The sequence below is a fragment of the Quercus lobata genome, chromosome 10, assembly GCF_001633185.2.
Source record: "Quercus lobata isolate SW786 chromosome 10, ValleyOak3.0 Primary Assembly, whole genome shotgun sequence".
In the NCBI taxonomy this organism is placed as follows: domain Eukaryota; kingdom Viridiplantae; phylum Streptophyta; class Magnoliopsida; order Fagales; family Fagaceae; genus Quercus; species Quercus lobata.
Window position 1 is genome coordinate 40805981 of NC_044913.1, and position 20240 is coordinate 40826220.

General features: G+C 33.4%; 1 protein-coding gene across 1 annotated transcript; it reads left to right on the top strand.

Moving 5' to 3' along the window:
- Positions 1-1557: 1557 nt before the first annotated feature.
- LOC115963362 (beta-galactosidase 10) lies at positions 1558-17863 on the top strand. Its single transcript, XM_031082331.1, has 19 exons — positions 1558-1954; positions 2586-2681; positions 2793-2905; positions 3269-3335; positions 3500-3592; positions 5519-5662; positions 7696-7784; positions 7983-8088; positions 8284-8371; positions 8491-8609; positions 9396-9560; positions 10129-10337; positions 11508-11617; positions 12486-12595; positions 13163-13270; positions 15595-15705; positions 15887-16098; positions 16770-17097; positions 17458-17863. The coding sequence occupies exons 1-19, from the start codon at positions 1781-1783 to the stop codon at positions 17566-17568; spliced, it is 2553 nt and encodes an 850-aa protein (XP_030938191.1). The 5' UTR covers positions 1558-1780; the 3' UTR covers positions 17569-17863.
- Positions 17864-20240: the final 2377 nt, after the last annotated feature.

Genomic DNA, 20240 nt, shown 5'->3' on the forward strand with positions numbered 1-20240 from the left:
TTTCAGTAAGTATAAAATTTACTTATAAAAAGCATTTTGTATGCACCACCCATTTTTTTTTAGAACACATTTTTTTTGTTTTATTTATTTATTTATTATTTTTGAGAAGTACGATAGAATTTCACAACTTATAACATTTTCTCCATAATGATTACTCTTTATAATTAAGCCAAGATACCAATCCAGTGGAATGAATCGTAAAATTAAAAATGCACTATGACATAATACATTTTTAAAAATGCACTATGAAAAATAATGTTTGGTATTATGCTAAAACTTGTATTGAAAAATAATTACATTGAATCTAATTGTGTTTGGTTATGTCATTGGAGAATGTATTTTTATATTAAATAATATTTTATTTATGAAAATATTATGCAATTAATAACTTAAAAATAAATATCTGTACCACAAATATAAAAAATAATGTTGTTCCGAAGTCCAAATATATGTCTAATATAAATATTGAAAAGAATGTGACATCCTAGAATATCTTTCTGATTCATTTGTCAACTAATATGATATAATTTCCTCAAAAAAAAAAAAAAAAAAAAACTAATATGATCTAATAATGATGTTAATGTTTGATTGTAATGCATATCAAATGAAGAAATATGGCCAACAACCTTAGTTCAGTAATATTATCTACTCTCTTTTATATATATAAAAAAGAATCACAAGTGTCTCTTGAAAACTCCAAAACGATAAATTCCGTTATTTCTATTTTCTGATACAGTTATGACTTTATTATTATAAAATCTGTAGTTCCAATTTTTTTTTTTTTTTTTTTTAAGAGTAGTGTTATATATGAAAGACGTAATATTTTTTCACATCAGAAAAGTTAATAAGTTTTTATTAATTTTCTTCTATATCCTTACTAATATTTTTTTTTTCTATTACTAACACTTTCCTACCTTAACAATTGTAAAATATTTTCTAAATATTATCATGGCTTTGGAGTTATTATTTAAAAACAAAACAATAAGTTTAGAGGCACAATAGAACAGTTAACAAATTTCATAACTATTTGTCGGTGATGGGTCTCTATATATATATAAGAATTAAAAATAACCTCTCAACTTAGCAAGTTTGAAATTTGTTAAAATAACGATCTGTGTATGTAGCATTCTTCATAACAAAAACGAAAAAATGGTCAATAATCTAACACGACAACTTATTCCTCTTACTTTACCACAACTCTTTTACGTGAATGATTGTGAACAATAAAGAAAAAATAATAGATCCATGTAAAGGTAATAGACAGTAGTATCAGGTAATCGTGAGAAATGATAAGATAATTGTGGGAAAGAATTTAGTAAAAGAAAATACCAAGATTATAATGATTGTCACAATTTTAACCACAATTTATCCACATGACAAATTATGAACGGTAAAGTAAATGTAATGGATATGCATCCACGTCTTCGCTATTTATAGCTCGCAATATTAATAAATTTCAGCAAAATTGTGACAAGGATTGTGATTCTAGCGTTTACTCTATAGTTGAAGTTGGTGTTAATAAAATAACTAATAATTGGTTGGACAGAGTGTTAGGCAATTATCTGTCTTGGAGTACCTCTGATGACCTCAACAGCACACAACATTGCCCCCAAGCCATAAATAAACATGCCGTGTCTGTTCTGTTTCTTCTCTCCTCCAATGGCCAATGGCCAATAGACACTGTAGCTTCTATTCACTTACATTGATAAGCTTCACCTTAAAAGATTAATAAGGAAGGAAGGAACTCACAACTCACAACTCACAACTACTCCACTGCAAAATGAAGCTGTCCTATTGCTTCATTGTGATCCACTCAATATTCTTGTTCTTGTGCTTCACATTCACACTCTCATTGGCTGAAAATGTCACCTATGACTCTCACTCTCTCATCATCAAAGGCCAGCACAAGCTCCTCATCTCCGCTGCCATTCACTACCCTCGCAGCGTTCCCGCGGTTAGTGGGTTGTTGGGCATTTTTTCTTTCTTTCTACATTGTTTATTCATTTTTGTATAATGGGTAATGCTCCGTTTGTTTGCTCAGAAACCATGGGAAAATAAAGGATTTGTGTGCGTGTCGAGTGTGTGTGTGTGTGTGTGTGGAGATTATAAGTTAGTTTTTGTGAACAAAAGGAACTCAGTTTTAATCCAAACAAAGTGTAGAATGACTCGTCTGAGAAGGAGTTATCTGGTTTCTAATTTTAATCTCTCACATTTCCAGAGCAACCAAACGTGATGATTGTTCTTTCTCCGTAATGCTCTGATTTTACAGTTTCTTGGTTTTCATGAATCATATTTGCTTATTTGTTTGATATTTATGTATTCTTCTTTGGTTACTGATAATTTTTGGAAAGAGAATCTGTGTTTGCTTGTTTTATTTATTATTCTCTCCATATGGTTTCAATAGAACCTACATGATTTTTAATTTTTTGCTGTATTGATTCTCTCTTTGAAATGACATTCTGGATTGCAAATTGTTTGGCTATCTGATTGTTTTCTATGGTTTTATTTTGGGATTTCCTTTTTTTTGGGGGGTGGGTTTTTGTGATGGAGATTGATTCTATTTATATTAATCTGGTATATGGTAGATGTGGCCGGGTTTGGTTCAAACAGCGAAGGAGGGAGGGGCCGATGTGATTGAAACTTATGTATTTTGGAATGGTCATGAACTTTCTCCAAACAATGTGAGTAGGATAAAAGATGTGTAGTAATTAATAACAGATGCATTCTCTGTATTTATCTAATTATGTTAACATTGGTTTGTCTCTTCTTCTATTTGAATTGGGAAATCCTAGTATTATTTTGGGGGGCGATACGATCTGGTCAAGTTTGTGAAGATTGTTCAGCAGGCGGGTTTATATTTGATTCTTCGAATTGGTCCATTTGTTGCAGCAGAATGGAACTTTGGGTACGTTATTCTCATTGTTGAATGTAATATTGTTTCCTCATTGCAATACTACTTTGGATATGCAAGAATGTCTTGGCCCAAATGATATACATTAAGTTCTAGATTTTATTGATTCTCTTTCAGTTCACATGTAATTCCATATTCATGTAATTTTTTATGGGAACTTTGTATAAATGAGGTTCCTCTATTTTTTATAAAGCTTCACTTATAAATAATGAAATATTTGTCTGCAGAAAAATGAAATCATTTTAAATAGGCTGTCAATGTTTAAAACTATGGAGAGTTGCACTTATTAATGTTCACACACTCTTTCAAACTTCAATTATTGCTTGGAAATTCCTAAATTACAGTTCCATGATACAGTGGTATACCTGTTTGGCTGCATTATGTGCCAGGCACTGTTTTCCGGACAGACAACGAGCCTTTTAAGGTATAATAATTTGGACTCTCAAAGACTAATGGCTTAAACTCTAAGAACATTTTAAAAGTATCATTCAATAAGATTATGGTTTAAGTTCTCGCAATGCGATTGTTTAACATATGAAATGATATTCATTCCCTTTCTAACTGATTTGGCTACTTTGTGGGGTTTAGTATTACATGCAGAAGTTCACAACATTCATAGTGAACCTAATGAAACAAGAGAAGCTTTTTGCATCACAAGGAGGTCCCATCATTTTGGCCCAGGCAAGTCTGACTTATAATCTGAAAGTAGCAAGTAGCTTGATAAGAGTGCTGAATTTTTGAACTTTGCCTTATCCTCTCTCAAAACTCATGTCAATATTTAGTTAGAATGTTGAAAGTTCTGGACCTTGTGGCTCTTGAGCCTCAACTATTTCAAATTATTATTCTTTGAGGCTACACTGGATTTTGTGCTATGTTAAATTTGCAAGTAGTTGTACAAAGCTCACAATTCTATCTTGGTTGTAGCACAAGAAGATGATGCTTGCTTCACCGCTAGTGGTGGTATTAGTAGGCACACTACTGCCTATGAACTCTAGTTGTTTGGAGTTATCAATATCAACTTTTAGTAATCACAAGATTTTAAGAAGTTTTATAAGGGATGATTATTTATTTATTTATTTATATACATATTTCAATAGGATCACATAAATGACATAACAGAGCAATATGTATCATTTTTTTTTCATTCATGGATACTCATTTATTTTGTATCCTGCCATATCTCGGCAAGTTGGCATATCTGTATCAGATACTTATTAGATATAGTACAGCATCTCTTTAAAGCATCCATGCTTCCTAACCTGAAACTGTATGAAACATTAATTTCCCTGGCCATCATTAGTTGGTCTAAGACTTGGACAATCAAGGTCTTAAAGAACTTTGATCATGAAATTAGATAGAATAGGAAATATTTTAAGAGCGTACTAAACCTGAATGTATGATTTCATAATCTAATAATTTTTGTGGGCTTGAAATATGATTTAGGGAAAGTTTTTCCAGTTGTTTGATTAGTTCTTCTCACTCATTTGTTCATCGTATTGTGTGATTGATCTAAGACTTGGACAGTCAAGATCTAGAACTTCGATTTTGAAATTAGATAGAATGGGAAATATTTTAAGAGCGTACTAAACCTGCATGTATGATTTCATAATCTAATTATTTTTGTGGGCTTGAAATATGATTTAGGGAAAGTTTTTCCAGTTGTTTGATTAGTTCTTCTCACTCATTTGTTCATATTATTGAGTGATTGAAACTGACTATCACATTCATTGTATAAAAAAGTTAGTCTTTTGTTTGTATATTCATAGAGTGGGATGCTTATTTTACTTGAATATAATATAAGTTTACTTACTAAAAGGATATTGATGTTTGAGAGCAAACACTTATCTTGTCTCTTAAAAGTTGAAGGCATACATGAGAAATTTCTTTTTAGAGAAAGATTACCATATTTCTATTTGAATTTCAAATTACTATTTCTATGAGAAAAATCCAAAACTCTGTGTTAATTACTATGTCTTTCCTTTATCTATTATATTATACCATTTTATCTTACTTGGTTAGACTCTTCAACTGTGTTATCTCCTTTGAGCTAGGCATGGCTAGGATAGTAGTAAGTTTATACTCCTCTATGACATAGGAAAAATCACAACAATTTCGTTTACAAAATTAGGAACAAGAAAAATAAAAGTTTGAAAATCTATGAGTTAGCATCGGGCAAAAGAAAATTGCCAGTTTTCAGCACCTAGGGTTTGCTATAGTTAGCACCAAACCGTTGGGGCAATTTCAATAGAAATTTCATTCATCTAAGTAATCCTCTTCAATAGGAGTACAATACTTTGCATATATAATAACTAACATAGACACCCTAATTCTAACAAAAGAAATCCCAGTTATTGAATTACAAATGTTAGCTTGACTCTAATAAAAAAAGTACTAATAACCTAATTAACTACTAGGACCTAAAATAAAATACTATTGGCCAATAAAAAGTTATAATTGGCTCCAAAATCAAATAAGATTAAATTAAAATAAAATTCTCATTGCGGTTGCATCACTTTACTTTGATGTGCTTTTCCTTCTTGTCTTATTTTTTTTTCTTTACATATATTGAGATTGCAGTAATCATTTCTTTTTTTTCTTTTCTTGCAGATTGAAAATGAATATGGATACTATGAAAGTGGTTATGGAGATGCGGGGAAGCGATATGCCATGTGGGCTGCTAGCATGGCTGTTTCTCAAAATATAGGTGTCCCTTGGATTATGTGCCAGCAATTTGATGCTCCTGATACTGTGGTAAGAGCGTATTTTCTAACTGAAGTAGAACTTATGTGTATTTACTAAATGTCTTTAATGCAATGCAGATCTTAATATCAAGAAATATAGTTATTTGGGACATGTAATCATGTGCCTGCACATGTGTAAATGAGTGGTATTAATCATTTTTATTGTCCTTAGTATGAGTTACTTTGATTTGGTACATTTGGTTTATGACATGTTTTACCTTGTGTACTTTAGTTTGCTTTAATGGAATATATTCTTATATTAGATTAATATAAGAATGAACATTGTTTTTTACATTGTGATTTATACTTTTGTGTGTTATAATCTTTCATTTAAGATTTGAAGTACATTTGTTTCTCAAACTATTCACACTGAACATATTTTTGTCCTTGTAGTTTCTATTTCTTTAACTCCCGGCAAAAACAATTAATAACCATTTTTCTCACAATAAATACTCCATAATGTCAACTGTTTAGATTTGATGACTGCCTCATTTCTTATCCTCTTCTTTTCATTCACTGATCCCATCCTCTACTAATATATGTTGTGTGAGTGTGTATCATGTAACTCTTGTTAGGTTTTTAGTGTTCATTCCATGACATGTAATAAATTTCAATTTATTGGTGTATAATTCATTCATTGTAAAAGTGAATTGATTCTGAGTCAGAAGCTGCTCAGAGATGACAAAATTTTGATATGCTCTCAAAATGAAATGTTGATAATCTTTTGTCCAGCATATCATTTGCACCATAATGAATTTCACTTGTTTTATTGGGAACTAGACATTGGAGGCTGCAAAATGGATGCAAATTTGACCTTATTTGGATTTGAAACGAGTGAGATTTCGCCAGTTAAGTTGATACAAGAATGTGAAATTTGAGAATTTTGACTACCATTTGATCAACTCTCAATCGATCGAAATTAGGATTTTGACAGCCATTCAATTGACTCTTGATCAATCAAAAATCTGTGTCTCGGTTTTGCTTACATGTTTTAATTGAAGTTGGAGTATTGCTTTTAACCCTACTTGCAAAAACTATAAACGGACTTATAAAGCACAACTTTCATAAGGTTTGTGGAAGCAGAAATAGAGTACCACTCAGAGAGAAACTCAGAGACCCCATCTCTGTAAACTTGCTAGTACAGAAAGCCGTAATGTTATCAGGTGTGTATCCATATGTTGCGATACAAAGATCTTGAAACCACAACCTAGCGAAGTTCACTGCAGTCTCAAATCTTTCAGGTGGTGCCTTGGAGTTGGTCAGATATTCTGGTTGTGAACACAGATGGGTTGTTCGTGAACAGATTTATGTAGAAGTTCAGATGTTCCAAAGCTGTTGAGGGTTGCAACAGTGAGTTCATCTACTGGGATTGTAGAGTTTTAGGTAACAAAAGTTTTGTTCTAGATCGTAAACTCCTTTTATAGTGTATTTCCTTTTTTGGGGTGTGTCACCCTCATAGTTGTTTTTCCTTTTGGAGAAGTTCTCCATCAGTTTTCCACTTTGTCACCATATCGTGTGTCTCATGCTTTTATTGCTTTTATTTTGCTTTATGATTTGGTGAATTGCTGTTTTGTGGTTCTTAATCTCAATATTGTTGATCACATAATTGGTTTGATTCGAAATTAATTGATGAATTCGCTGCATAATCAATTTGGAATCTAAACCGTTCTTTCATCTCTCTCTCTCTCTCTCTCTCTCTCTGTCTCTCTCTCCCTCTCTGTTTCTGTGTGTGTGTGTATGAGTTTGTGACACGTGTCCATACAAACACATTTCCTCTGTGTTACACGTGTCTTCTTGCTGATATGTTTAACGAATTGTTATATCATACATTCAGTTCATTCTTGCTATAGTAATTATTCAACTTTGAAAAGTTACAGGAACACTCTATGCTTACAAATATTTGTCTGGCATGGTAATTCTATGATTTTTCATATACTCAACATCGGGCTGTCCTTTCCCTTCTTTCATAAAATAGATCTGTAACATTAGGACAAATGAGAATATTAACATTCAACACAAAAATGGCCTTTTTTTCTTTTGCAGATTGATACTTGTAACTCCTTCTACTGTGATCAATTCAAACCTCTTTCTCCCAAGAAGCCCAAAATTTGGACTGAAAATTGGCCTGGCTGGTAATTTTTCATTTCACCTTTTATCTCTGCATTCTTCTCCTCTTTTGAAGTTTGCATTGGAAAGTTTACTTCACTTATCTTATCAGTTGACTTTTATCCTCAAAGTCACGCAAAGGACAATTGAATGCTCCCAGTCTAGCTTTTGTGAATCATCTTTTATGTCTTTAATTAGCTGGAGTGAGTCTTTTGCCTTTTCAGGTTTAAAACATTTGGAGAGGGAGATCCTCATAGGCCACCGGAAGATGTTGCCTATTCTGTTGCCCGTTTTTTCCAGAAAGGTGGCAGCGTCCAAAATTACTACATGGTATGTTCATTACTTATCAATTCATCATGATTTGTTTTCTACATTTAGTGTGATGTTGTTATTGATTAAGTATTTTATTTGGTGATTCACTCCTAGTACCATGTTAAAACTCCAAATTATTAATTTTATAATAATTGATATTATGATATCATCATCATCATAATCTAATTATAATTATTGCTATTTTCTTGCTAGTATCATGGTGGAACAAATTTTGGTCGCACTGCGGGTGGACCATTCATCACCACAAGTTATGACTATGATGCACCAATTGATGAATATGGTATGCAATTGACATTTCTTGTTCTTAATCTTTATATCTCTAATATGAAAATATTGGCAATTCACTATAAAAAATATGCAGAGTAATATTAATTTGAAGGTTTTTTGTATGGCCTATAGGATTGCCTCGGTTTCCAAAATGGGGACACCTTAAAGATCTTCACAGAGCTATAAAGCTTTGTGAGCATGCATTGCTTAATAGTGAGCCAATTCATATATCACTAGGTCCTTCCCAAGAGGTAATTTCCTCATTTTAGCCTTTGACATTTAATCAGTCCTATATAGTTAAATGATTAATTTTACTAGTTTCTTGGCAAATCAAAAGTTTTACATTGAGTTCATATAATTCATCTTGCTGACTTCAGACTTGCAAGAATACACGTACGAATTGGAAATAGTATATTTTGTTAATTGAAGCATGCCTCAATTTTTGTGGTGTTGATGTATGATGTGCTTGTTATCCATTGTTGGCCTACCTTCTATTGTCTTTGCTTTTGGAAGTAATGGTTCACCTACATGATATTGATCAAATCCTGGGAAATCTCATTTGTTTGATTTTTTTTGTTTTTTATTTTGTTTTGTTTTGTTTTTTTTTTTTTTTGGGTGTGTGTGTCATAAATTTGTTTTCTTGTTGATTTTTGTTTTAAGCAAATGCAATATTAACTAACATGAGTATTCTGGGCTTGAGCATGTTTGGGAACAGGTCAATATACTGTATTGTAGCCATGAGGTTGTATCCAGCATAAAACCATTTATTTTATGATTTGGGTATAAACTTCATATGTATTTGGATACTGAGCTAAAGATAACCTATCCTGGATCATGTTGTCTGCAAAACTAGGATACTGCATAGGTAGTGAGGGGAGGAATTCTTTTCACCTTTTAGTATTTATATATTGCTCCTCACTTTCTATAATGATTTTAAATTTTCATTAATATATTCTGTTGTCTACAATTTAGGATTGGAATATGCCTTTATTCTGTTCAGCAATTGCACCCATTTACTGAATAACCTAAATTTTTAGGCGGATGTCTACACTGACTCTTCAGGAGCATGTGCTGCATTCATTTCTAATGGGGATGATAAAAATGACAAGACAATAGAATTTCGGAATGTGTCATATCACCTGCCAGCATGGTCAGTTAGCATTCTGCCTGACTGCAAGAATGTAGTATTTAACACAGCAAAGGTAACTAGTCATATTTTCTTTCCATGCCTGTATTCTGCTAAATATCTTATTTTTCAAACCAATTTGAGATCCTGGAGAAAGATAAAATCAATATGATCACAAGGTCACAATTAAATGCCTGGAAGTGCATCAAAATGCAATAGTAATGATTTTGTGTACTGTTAAGCATCTTCTAGTAGCAGCAAAATGCATTTAAAATCATAGGCTTGTTTGTTCCCCATGTATCTTACTTTTTACTCAGTGTTTTAATTGCATCTGAGTAACAAGTACACTGACAAAGGTTCTACCTTGTGAAAAGTGCACTAAGACACAGCTGTCAATGACCAAATGTTTTCTGACACTCGTAGATATAGTTGTTTTGGACATGGTAGAGATGCTGAAAGAAAGGTCTTTTGTAACTTAAGTATATGTCACAAATTTCTTAATTGTTATCAATTGTGTTAACGGCTAATATGGAAATAAACTGCTAACACAGCGGTGATGACATGGATTCTTTAGAACTCCTTAATTGTGTACAGATTTCTTGCACTTAATTAGACTTTGCACTTAAACATGAAATCTTCAACAGGTTAGAGCTCAAACCACCATAGTGGAAATGGTACCAGAGGATCTGCAACCACCACCAGCATCACCAACTATAGGCGTTAAAACTCTTAAGTGGGAAGTATTTGTGGAGAAGCCTGGGATTTGGGGAGAAGCTGACTTCATTAAAAATGTCTTTGTAGATCACATCAATACCACAAAAGATACTACTGACTACCTTTGGTATACAACAAGGTTCGTCTTGCTATTTAGAAGATAATGTTATATTTTCTCTCAAGTCAAAATGCAGTTTTTGTCACTTGAAGATACTGATAGATACCCTTTAATAGTTGTATGTGACAGAATGGATAAGTGATGAAGAAATGTGTGCATACTTAATGTTATATCTCTTACATTAGGAAAGTAGAAGGCTAATAAGTAATCATCCTTTCTAAAAAAGACTCATCTCCCATCTCCATGATTACTAATTGAAAGTGCAAGCACAGCCCCTCACTTGCACCATCTGGGTCCTAAAACAAAAACAGAAAGAGAAACAAACAATTAAACAGAAATTGAATTGCATGAATAAGGTTCTGATGTTATGTTAGGAAGCATGTGTCAAGAGCTTAAACTATAACGAATCAGGCCAATTCAAGCACGCACTAAAATTTTATTATTAATTGGCTTTTGTCTGTCCATATCTATGAGGGTGGAGAGAGAGTTTCCAAACTGGGTTTCTATATAGATGTTGGTAACTCCTGCACTTATTTTTTGTTGTCTTTTTTACTTTCTTACAAATTCTCTTATTGCTACATGTTGTACAAAATTGTTGAAATCAGATCTCTCTCTCTCTCTCTCTCTCTTTCTCTCTCTCTCTCTCTCTCAAGATTGTACAAAAGGCTCCCTGTTTTTGTGGGATCTGGGAGAGGAGGTTGGTAGGGAGCCTCTTCCCCAATTCTCTTTCTATACATATTTATAGCTTTATTACATATGCATGCATATATGTTGATATGTATGTTGTATGGATCCTATTATCAATTTAAAATATGCTGCACTGGAGATAGAGAGAGAAGGAAAAAAAAAAAAAAAAAAAACTTTCTTCACAAAATAAACAAGAGCCAACTCTTGAACACAACAATTTCTGGGTTTCCATGTTCACTGTGTGTTAGGGTACCTGTCTGTTTTGTGAATCTGATTGGATTTTCACAACAGAGCCTTTCATGTGTTCCTGTGCTTTCTTTATGAATTTGGGAAAAAATGTTGGTGGTTTGTTTTATGGGATTTCTGGAAGTTAGTGGATCTGTTCTATTTGTTTTATGCATTATGAGCCTACGACCATGCAGAGTTTAATTAATTTGCAAATTATATTTGAGACAGAGGTGGATTTAAGGGTAGATTTTGAATCATACTATTTTTCAATGACAGTATATTTGTCAACGAAAATGAAGAGTTCTTAAAGAACGGAAGCAATCCAGTTCTTCATATTGAATCAATGGGTCATGCTCTACATGCTTTTGTGAATCAGGAACTTGAAGGTATCTGTTTCTCCCAACAATTTATGTTAGTTGCATATGTAAATCCTATATATCAATAGTTATATATTGTTTTTAAAGACATGTAGTTTGCAATTTCCATTTTGTCACATTACTTCCTTTTGCTATCCTTATGTGTAGTGCTATTTTAATATGATCAGTTTGCTTGGTGCATAAATATATTGAATTATTGTTATAGACTTTTATATTTTGTGCTGACCTTTGGAAAAAAAAAAAAAAAAACTGTGACTCTATCTTTAAATATTTATATAGATCAATATATAAATATATATATATATACACTGCCTTTTTTTCTTTTCTTTTTTTCATTTCATAGATACACTGAATGGCTGGGTTGAATGGTGTTGAGTATTGACTTCTATTGGCCTTAAAGCAATTTTTTCTACTGTACAAGTTCCTAGTTCGGGTGAAATATGCTTGCTTCTTACTTAAATTGTTGAATGTATGAATAAATCACTGGACTATATTGGTGCATTTGAATTTAATTTCACCCTTTCAAAGTGCATTGGATCATTAGAAACAGCAAAAGACAGCTCTTTTTTGTTTATATCTATCATGCTTTTAGGTACAAAGCTGCTCATTTTTAAATGTAGGTGAAATACTACTGGCATCAAGTTTGCTGTCTTTGCTATTGCTCGTGTCACTCACTGCTTATCTACTAGATTTTTTTGTCTATATGTCCCCTGCTTATGATTGAATTCATTCTGATGGTTTTTATGCCAGCATCATGTATGCATGTGTTCTTCTGAGTATATTGGAAATTTGTGAGTGATCTGGATAATTTTGCAATAGTAGCTTCTTAAAATACTCTTGCAAGTAGTCTTAGTTATATTTGTACCTGATCTTTCAGGTAGCGCATCTGGAAATGGCACACATTCACCATTCAAATTTAAGAAACCTATTTCTCTAAAGGCTGGGAAGAATGAAATTGCTCTATTAAGCATGACTCTTGGTCTAGCAGTGAGATACTCTTCCTTTATAAGTGCTAATTTTTTCTGACTGTAAGACACTAAATTCATTTATACCAATGGAAAATCAACCATTTGTTGATGTTAATCTCCATTCTGGCTATAGGGTTTGCCTTCCATTGACAATATGAGCACCAATCTGTAGATTTCTATCTAATTATATACTTCATTCTTTCAAGAATTGGGAAAGACTTGATCCTATGTACCCCATGTCCCTGATAATCCAGTGATGTCATCATAGTTTAATGTATCATCAAACCTTGATCCAACCTTAAAACCTTGAACCTCTCCGTTTGCGAGTTCCTCAAACAGTCTGGTTTTTAAAAGTATTGGTAGTAACTTCAGAAATCTGTCTTCCTGATAGATACATAGAGGGTTCCATGCCATATTATTGCAACAAGTGATCTGCAATTGCTTCAAAGCAATATATCATTTCAGTCATAGGTTTAATCTGACACTCATCAGTCAAGATAGAATATAGCAAGAATTTTCTTTGAACTCTCTAAGTTTTGGTTGCCTGTATTGCCATGAACCCTTATTTCTCTCTCTCTTTCTTTAGACTGCAGGAGCATTTTATGAATGGAGAGGAGCAGGACCAACAAGTGTCAAGATTGAGGGGTTCAATAATGGGACAATCGACATGTCTTCATATGCTTGGACCTACAAGGTACTTCACTTTCCTAATCAGTTTCTCAAACTGTTTGGACGTGTTTAAATGTTTTAGTTGTAATAAACTTTAATGAAAGCCTGTCAATTCTGACATAATATAGCTGTTAAATTACCGATTGTCTTAAAAGTTTAAGCTATTAGGAAATGATGAGTTTAATCACTTAAACATAATTCTAACACTCCCCTTCACTTGTGGGCCTAAACTTCCCTTTAGTAAGTGGGGGACCAATAAGTGAGAATCTAACATTTTAAATGGGAGGTAGAGTGAAGACAGAGATCGAATTCAGGATCTCCTGTTCTAATATCATGTTAAATTACCGATTGTTCCAAAAGTTTAAGCTATTAGAAAATGGTGAGTTTAATCACTTAAACATAATTCTAACACTCCTCCTCACTTGTGGACCTAAACTTCCCTTTAGTAAGTGGGGACCAACAAGTGGAAATTTAACATTTTAAAGGAGGTAGAGTGAAGACAGAGATCGAATTCAAGATCTCCTGCTCTGATACCATGTTAAATTACCGATTATCCCAAAAGTTTAAGCTATTAGGAAATAGTGAGTTTAATCACTTAACCATAATTCTAACAATATCAATATAGATTGAACTAGTTCCTGATTTTTATATACTCCGAGAAGCTTATCACTCTTTAGCTTTCGCAATAAATATGATAGGAATGCCATGACAAAGCTATTTTAAATGTAGATTCATCAATATAAAACTTTATACGGTCCCTGGGGAGCTCTTAACCTGTAGGTTTCAATGAGCTCATATTTAGGGAGGAGAAAAGCAGTTGCTACCTCATTTCATGAGCTTGGAGACCAACCATAATCTCATATGTAAAAAAATAACTTGTGATTATGCAGTGATAGGGGCTATGAAGTTAAGGCATGGAGGTGGTCTGTTAGAAACCCACCCTCCTTTAGTTCAAGAATCGACCTTCACTTAGCAATGGTGGATAAAACTAGTTTTTAATTTAAATGGAAAGGATCTTCTGGAATTTAGTCAAAGCAACATTCTAAGAAGAAGAAACAAGTTCCAGTGGCTAGTCCACTTGCAATAGGACTGCTACAGTATTTATTGAAAAATATACAGTTTCCTAGATAATATCTTGAGCAAAACTTAAATTTGAATTTCTAGCTGCCATCCAATCCAGTGAGTGCCCAAAGATCTAGTCCTTAGATAGGGGTTTGTTACCTCAGACCCAAAATGGGACATTTTATACTTTCATAAAACTCCATTCTAGTTTCCACTATTTGGAAAAGAGAACTGCCATTTGTCATTAAAAAAGAAAGTCACTTGGCTTCTTGAAATGCCATTCAATAGTTGATCGAAACATCATTTGACAAATAAAGCATCTTTTTGTATAGCAAGGAATCTAATGAAAAGCATTCACTTGACATAACAGCCTACAGCAAGGAGTCTCTTCTTCTTTTGGAATGTCATTTTCCCTCCTCGTACTTCTTGCACCTCAAAGATCTATGCCTTGCAGATCTCAATTTCCAATGCTTCTACTTTTGAGGACAAAAGTAACAGCCAAAGGCTGTAAGTGAAGGGGCCATTATGTATATGAAGTGTTAACATGTTACTTTAACAATAAAAAGAAATCTAATTGCCATGACTGTGAATTGGATGAGCCACTTGAGCTTCCAACAACAACAATAAAGCCCTAGTCCCAAAATTTGGGGTTGGCTGTGAATTCTTGATAGATTAGATTGGGCTTTCCACATGCTAGAATCTTGTTTTGGTTCATTCTTAAACATAATAGAGACAACCTAGTAGTTAATTTCAAGCTCTCCAGTTAAATCCACCTGTGTTCTTTAAATCCACCTGTGTTCTTTAAATCCACCTTTGGAGTCAATCGACAAAGGATATGTCATGATTGACGGGTAAATCCAGATTTTTATCCTTTTCAAAAAATACATTGAACTATAGTTTTTTTAATTATGTTGTATATCAATATATATCTGACAAATGCTCAAAGTCAAACCTCCTTTTACTATTCCAAAATTGTCCATACTGACCTGGTTATACTGACACAAAAATCAAGCCAACCACGTAGCTTGTTTAAAACAATGAGCTGTTTTGAATTGCCAGCCTCACAAACTCTTTACAGAGTTCAATATTAACCATTTCTCCCCCAGCTAAACTGAGCTCAAACGCTTAAGTGCTCACATCAGCTTGGCTTATTTTCACCAATCTAACTTAACTACTTGTGAGTGAAGCAGCACGTCCTGAAATTTCAGCAGGGGTGCAAAATCAGATAAGATAGGCTTAAAGGTTTCTTAAACGCTAACCCCAATTTCTCTTTCCTGCTTTTCTCAGATTGGATTACAAGGAGAACACCTTGGATTATACAAGGCTGATGGTTTGGATAATGTGACTTGGTTATCAACCTCAAAACCACCAAAGAAACAGCCTTTAACGTGGTACAAGGTAAACACTTGGAGAATTATTTTCGTCTGTGCCTCTGGAAAGACATGGCTGTTGTCTCATCTGGGTTACAGTTTTTTTTTTTTTTTTTTTGGGGGTGGGGGTGGAGGGGGCAACAAGGGAAAAAAGGGGGAAAGATCAGCATGAGAACATTTTTAAGCTCTGGAAATACACCTTTGTGTAGGTTGTGGTAGACCCTCCACTGGGAAATGAGCCTGTTGGGCTGGATATGATACATATGGGGAAAGGTCTTGCTTGGTTGAATGGAGAAGAAATTGGAAGATATTGGCCTATAAAAAGCTCTATACATGAGGAGTGTGTTAAAGAATGTGATTACAGAGGCAAATTTCTGCCAAACAAGTGCCGTACTGGATGTGGAGAACCAACACAAAGATGGTAAGGGAAAAATTATTGACTGTAAATTAGAATCCCCAAATGCTTTTTTTTTTTTTTTTCCTTTTTTGGTTATAATTGCAGCATAACCACAACCACATAGATTTTTGTAATAGAAGATGATTGACCAGCCAGCATAGTTCACAGAGAAATGCTCATACTGCATTGACAATAATGCATTAGAATATATGGGTAAAATTACTTATTTTCCTGTATTTTAATGAAATTTAGATCATTAGGACATCTAGTTTTCACGAATCAAGTAAATCCATACTCCAAAACAAATATAAAAATAGAAGAGAGAGGTTTTTACTTAATTCTGGAGCAATTAGCATGCAGTTGCATTTTTGAAGGTCCTTCCCACGTGTCTTTAGTGATATCCAACTTCTTAAGAACTTTTTACCTGTCATGGATACCTATGTTGCTTTGCCTCTCTATAAAATCTTTTTTGAATACTTTGATTTTTCAGTATGACCACTTACGATATGTTCCTTGAGGTTTTTCATGAGAAAAAACATGTTGTTCATCTTCAGAGTGTGCTTTTTGTTCATCAGTTTCTTGATACTATCTTCTACAGTTAGTAGATCTTTATATTCATCAAACTGTGTCGATATTATATATTTCTTGAAGGCGAAGATGGGCCAGATGGCATTCTTACTTTCTGTTTGGTGCAGGTACCATGTTCCACGCTCTTGGTTCAAGCCATCAGGAAATGTTTTGGTGATCTTTGAGGAGAAAGGTGGAGATCCAACAAAAATCAAATTCTCAAGACGGAAAATCTCAGGTGTATGTGCTCTTGTTGCTGAGGATTACCCTTCTGTTGAATCTTGGCTTGAAAGTGCAAATGACAACAAAACGAAAACATCTGCTTATTTGAAATGCCCTGAGAATACTCGTATATCTACTATAAAGTTTGCCAGCTTTGGAACTCCTACTGGAACATGTGGATCCTACAGCAACGGAGACTGTCATGATCCTAATTCCACTTCTGTGGTTGAAAAGGTGAGGATTTATATATTGCCTCATATTTCTATTACACTAGTTTTGTTGATGTGTCACATATAGTTCTCCTTGTTTCTTTCCTTTCTGTTACTTTATTTTAATTCCTAATGCTTCAGACCATTTGAAATGTCATCCTTCATGTGGCCATTAAATTTCAACTAAACTCAAATCATCATACTTTTTTAATACGCTAAAATACGTCGTTTTGAGTACAAGCAATCCACGTCAGACCTTTTGGCATAAAGCACCAATTCGGCAAAGTAAACACATCAGTTTGTCATACATAAAATGAACACATTCACATCTAATACTGTAATCTCTTCCTTCCTGATTTTTTAATATGCTTCAACGTTATTGCAGCTGTGCCTAAACAAAAATGAATGTGCCATAGAACTAAGTGGAGGAAATTTCAGTGAGGGTTTGTGTCCTACTGCAACTAAGAAACTTGCTGTGGAGGCAGTGTGCAGCTGAAACTACCAATTCCAGCATAGAGAAGATTCAATAGCACATGATATAGTTTTTTGCCTACTGCTGTTTCATCATTTTTATTAATCGAGGTAATTTATGTAAAACAGGCATTGTCCATTGTGCCCATTTTTGCCAATATAAGGCATTCAATATCAATCCATATTCCAAGCAGGTAAAGATTGACTCTCACTCAGATTCAGCTCAATAGGATTTAGGGTTGAACTTGATCCACAATTTGAATTATGTGAAAACCTAGGGCGTGCTTTTGAAATGAATAGATAAGAACGTTCCACATTATTATGCAAATGAAATTATTATTCTACCATCACATCCGTTGTGGTGTCCTATGTAAGTAGTTCAAACCTACTTTACTATTTATCTATTTCTCAAAAAAAAAAACAAAAAACAAAAAACAAAAAACAAAAACAAAACAAAACAAAAAATTCTGTCATCAACAAACTTCAAGCCAAATAATGGATAGATGATATATTATCATTGAGAGTAATGGATAGTTAGAAACACCAAATTACAAGTAGTGGATAAGAAAATATTCAAATCAAGAGGACATTGCTGGAAGTTTTGTGGGTATTAATGTTAAAATCTTGAAAAAATAATAGTCAAATTAATAGTACTCAAAAAAATAATAATAACACAATCAATTGAAGATAACATAATTGATTGACGACTAAGTTTTATGAAGTGACCATCACAAGAGTGAATTCCCTTTATCTTGTCAAGAGCCTTGTGGTGTAGTTGTATTGCTTGGTCCTTATGAGGAGAACTCAAATCTGAATCCTCCATTCCTCACTCATTGTTAGTTTTTTATAATTTAAAAAAAAAAAAAAAAAAAAAAAAAAAAGAAGGAACTCTATATTTCTCATCAACCAATAATTACATTATGTAATGTTACATGCAATTCTATTGTCTTAAAAAAAAAAAAAAAAGGTTACATGCAAGTGATGTCTCGTAGTATGTGGGTCTTATACCACCTATGTTCTTGACATCAAAACTCACCTTAAAAAGAGTCTTATAGTTCATTTGGCACTTTTTAATATTTTTAATGAGATGTTTAGAGTTCAAATTTTCCTCTTTCATTGTGACTATCGAATTATCCATAAAATAAATTTTAATAACACAACCAATCCATCACAAGGAAAAAAAACATTAAGGCCTTGTTTGGTTTGTTACTCACTCATATCTCAACACTCATAACTCAAATCTCCTCATTCAAACTCATATCCCAATATCTCATAACTCTAAGGGTACACTTGGTATGCTGTAATAACTCTTATAATGAAATAGTTATTCAAGTGTAATAGCAATTCGATCATTTGGTTGCATTTTTATTACATGGATTAGTTATTACATTGGAATGACTATTCTTTAAATTGAAGAATAGATATTCCTCTTTAAAATGGATGTAATAACTATTCCTTAGTGCATATAATAGGTTTTAAAATTAATATATTTTCAAAAATATAAAATTTCTTTATACATCATTTTTTACAAACTTTTCATATGTAACAACCAAACTTATGAATAGTAATAGTTATTCCATTACAATGTCTTCTATTCTTAATAATAAAGATTACTATTTCTAATGTAATCTACATTCAGTGTACCAAACGTACTCTAACTCAATAAAACCCATAACTCACTCTCACACTCGTTTGGCTAAAGATTTTCACAGCTATCTCAAATTCAAAAACCCACCCTTCTGTCACTCACTGGATCCCACACAGCATTAATTGCATAGCAAAAGCACTACAACGTGATGGGACGAGACACTGCTGTGAGACCCGTGTTTGCTAGAAATTTACAAAACTGTTACTGATAACTCAAAACTCTTAACTTCAAAACAGTCTCACCATGTTTCCAAAATTGCTCACCCATCACTCAAAATTATGAGATATTATCACTGAGGTAATGGTTTGAAAATTCATCCAAACAAACATGCTACTCGTGGGCTCCACTAATTTTGGGTTATGAGTTAACAAAACTGGGATTTGTTAATTCAGTTTAGGGAAATCCAAACAAGGCTTAAGCTTCTTAACTTTTCTTTCAAAGATGTTTCTTTTTACCATATTAGAAGACAAGGAAATTGTGTAGCTCATAGGTTAGCTAGAAGGGCTATTTGTAGTCTTTTTCTTGTCTGGATGGAAGCTGCTTTTCGGGATATTTTTCATGTTTACAACTAAGCTTTTATGTTTGATTAATGGATAATAGTAATACCCTCACTTTCTAGGGCCCTCTTCTCAAAAACCAAAACAAAAAAAAAACAAAAAACCCTCCCCTGTAAAATGACATGAATACCCTCATAAACAAAAGGAAAGTTCCAATTTGTGCTGTCACTCTCTAGAGTCTACGACGGCTCTCTTCATTCCGCCGCCAAGCGAAGGCGGTCCGCGGTCCTCTACTCTGTACGGATGACTCGCCAAACACCACGTGGCACCCTTCAGTCATAGGTTTTTCCTGTTTGTCTGAATGTGAAATTTTTGTTTATCAATATTGCGTGGTTGGTTCTTTTGACAGATTATACCAAAAAATTCCTGAAGGGACAGGGAACTTGTCAGAGTTATGCGTTTGTTTGGTATTCTTAATCGATTTCAGTAGCAACAGTCGAAAGCGGATAAAGCAGAAGCAGATTTACTAAAAGAAGCTACGGATTCATCTCA

Coding starts and splice junctions, on each gene's coding strand:
- LOC115963362 (XM_031082331.1), top strand. CDS start 1,781: ATGAAGCTGTCCTATTGCTTCATTGTGATCCACTCAATATTCTTGTTC. Junction 3,593..5,518: donor GTCCCATCATTTTGGCCCAG/GCAAGTCTGACT, acceptor CTTTTCTTGCAG/ATTGAAAATGAATATGGATA. Junction 15,706..15,886: donor AGCCTTTAACGTGGTACAAG/GTAAACACTTGG, acceptor ACCTTTGTGTAG/GTTGTGGTAGACCCTCCACT.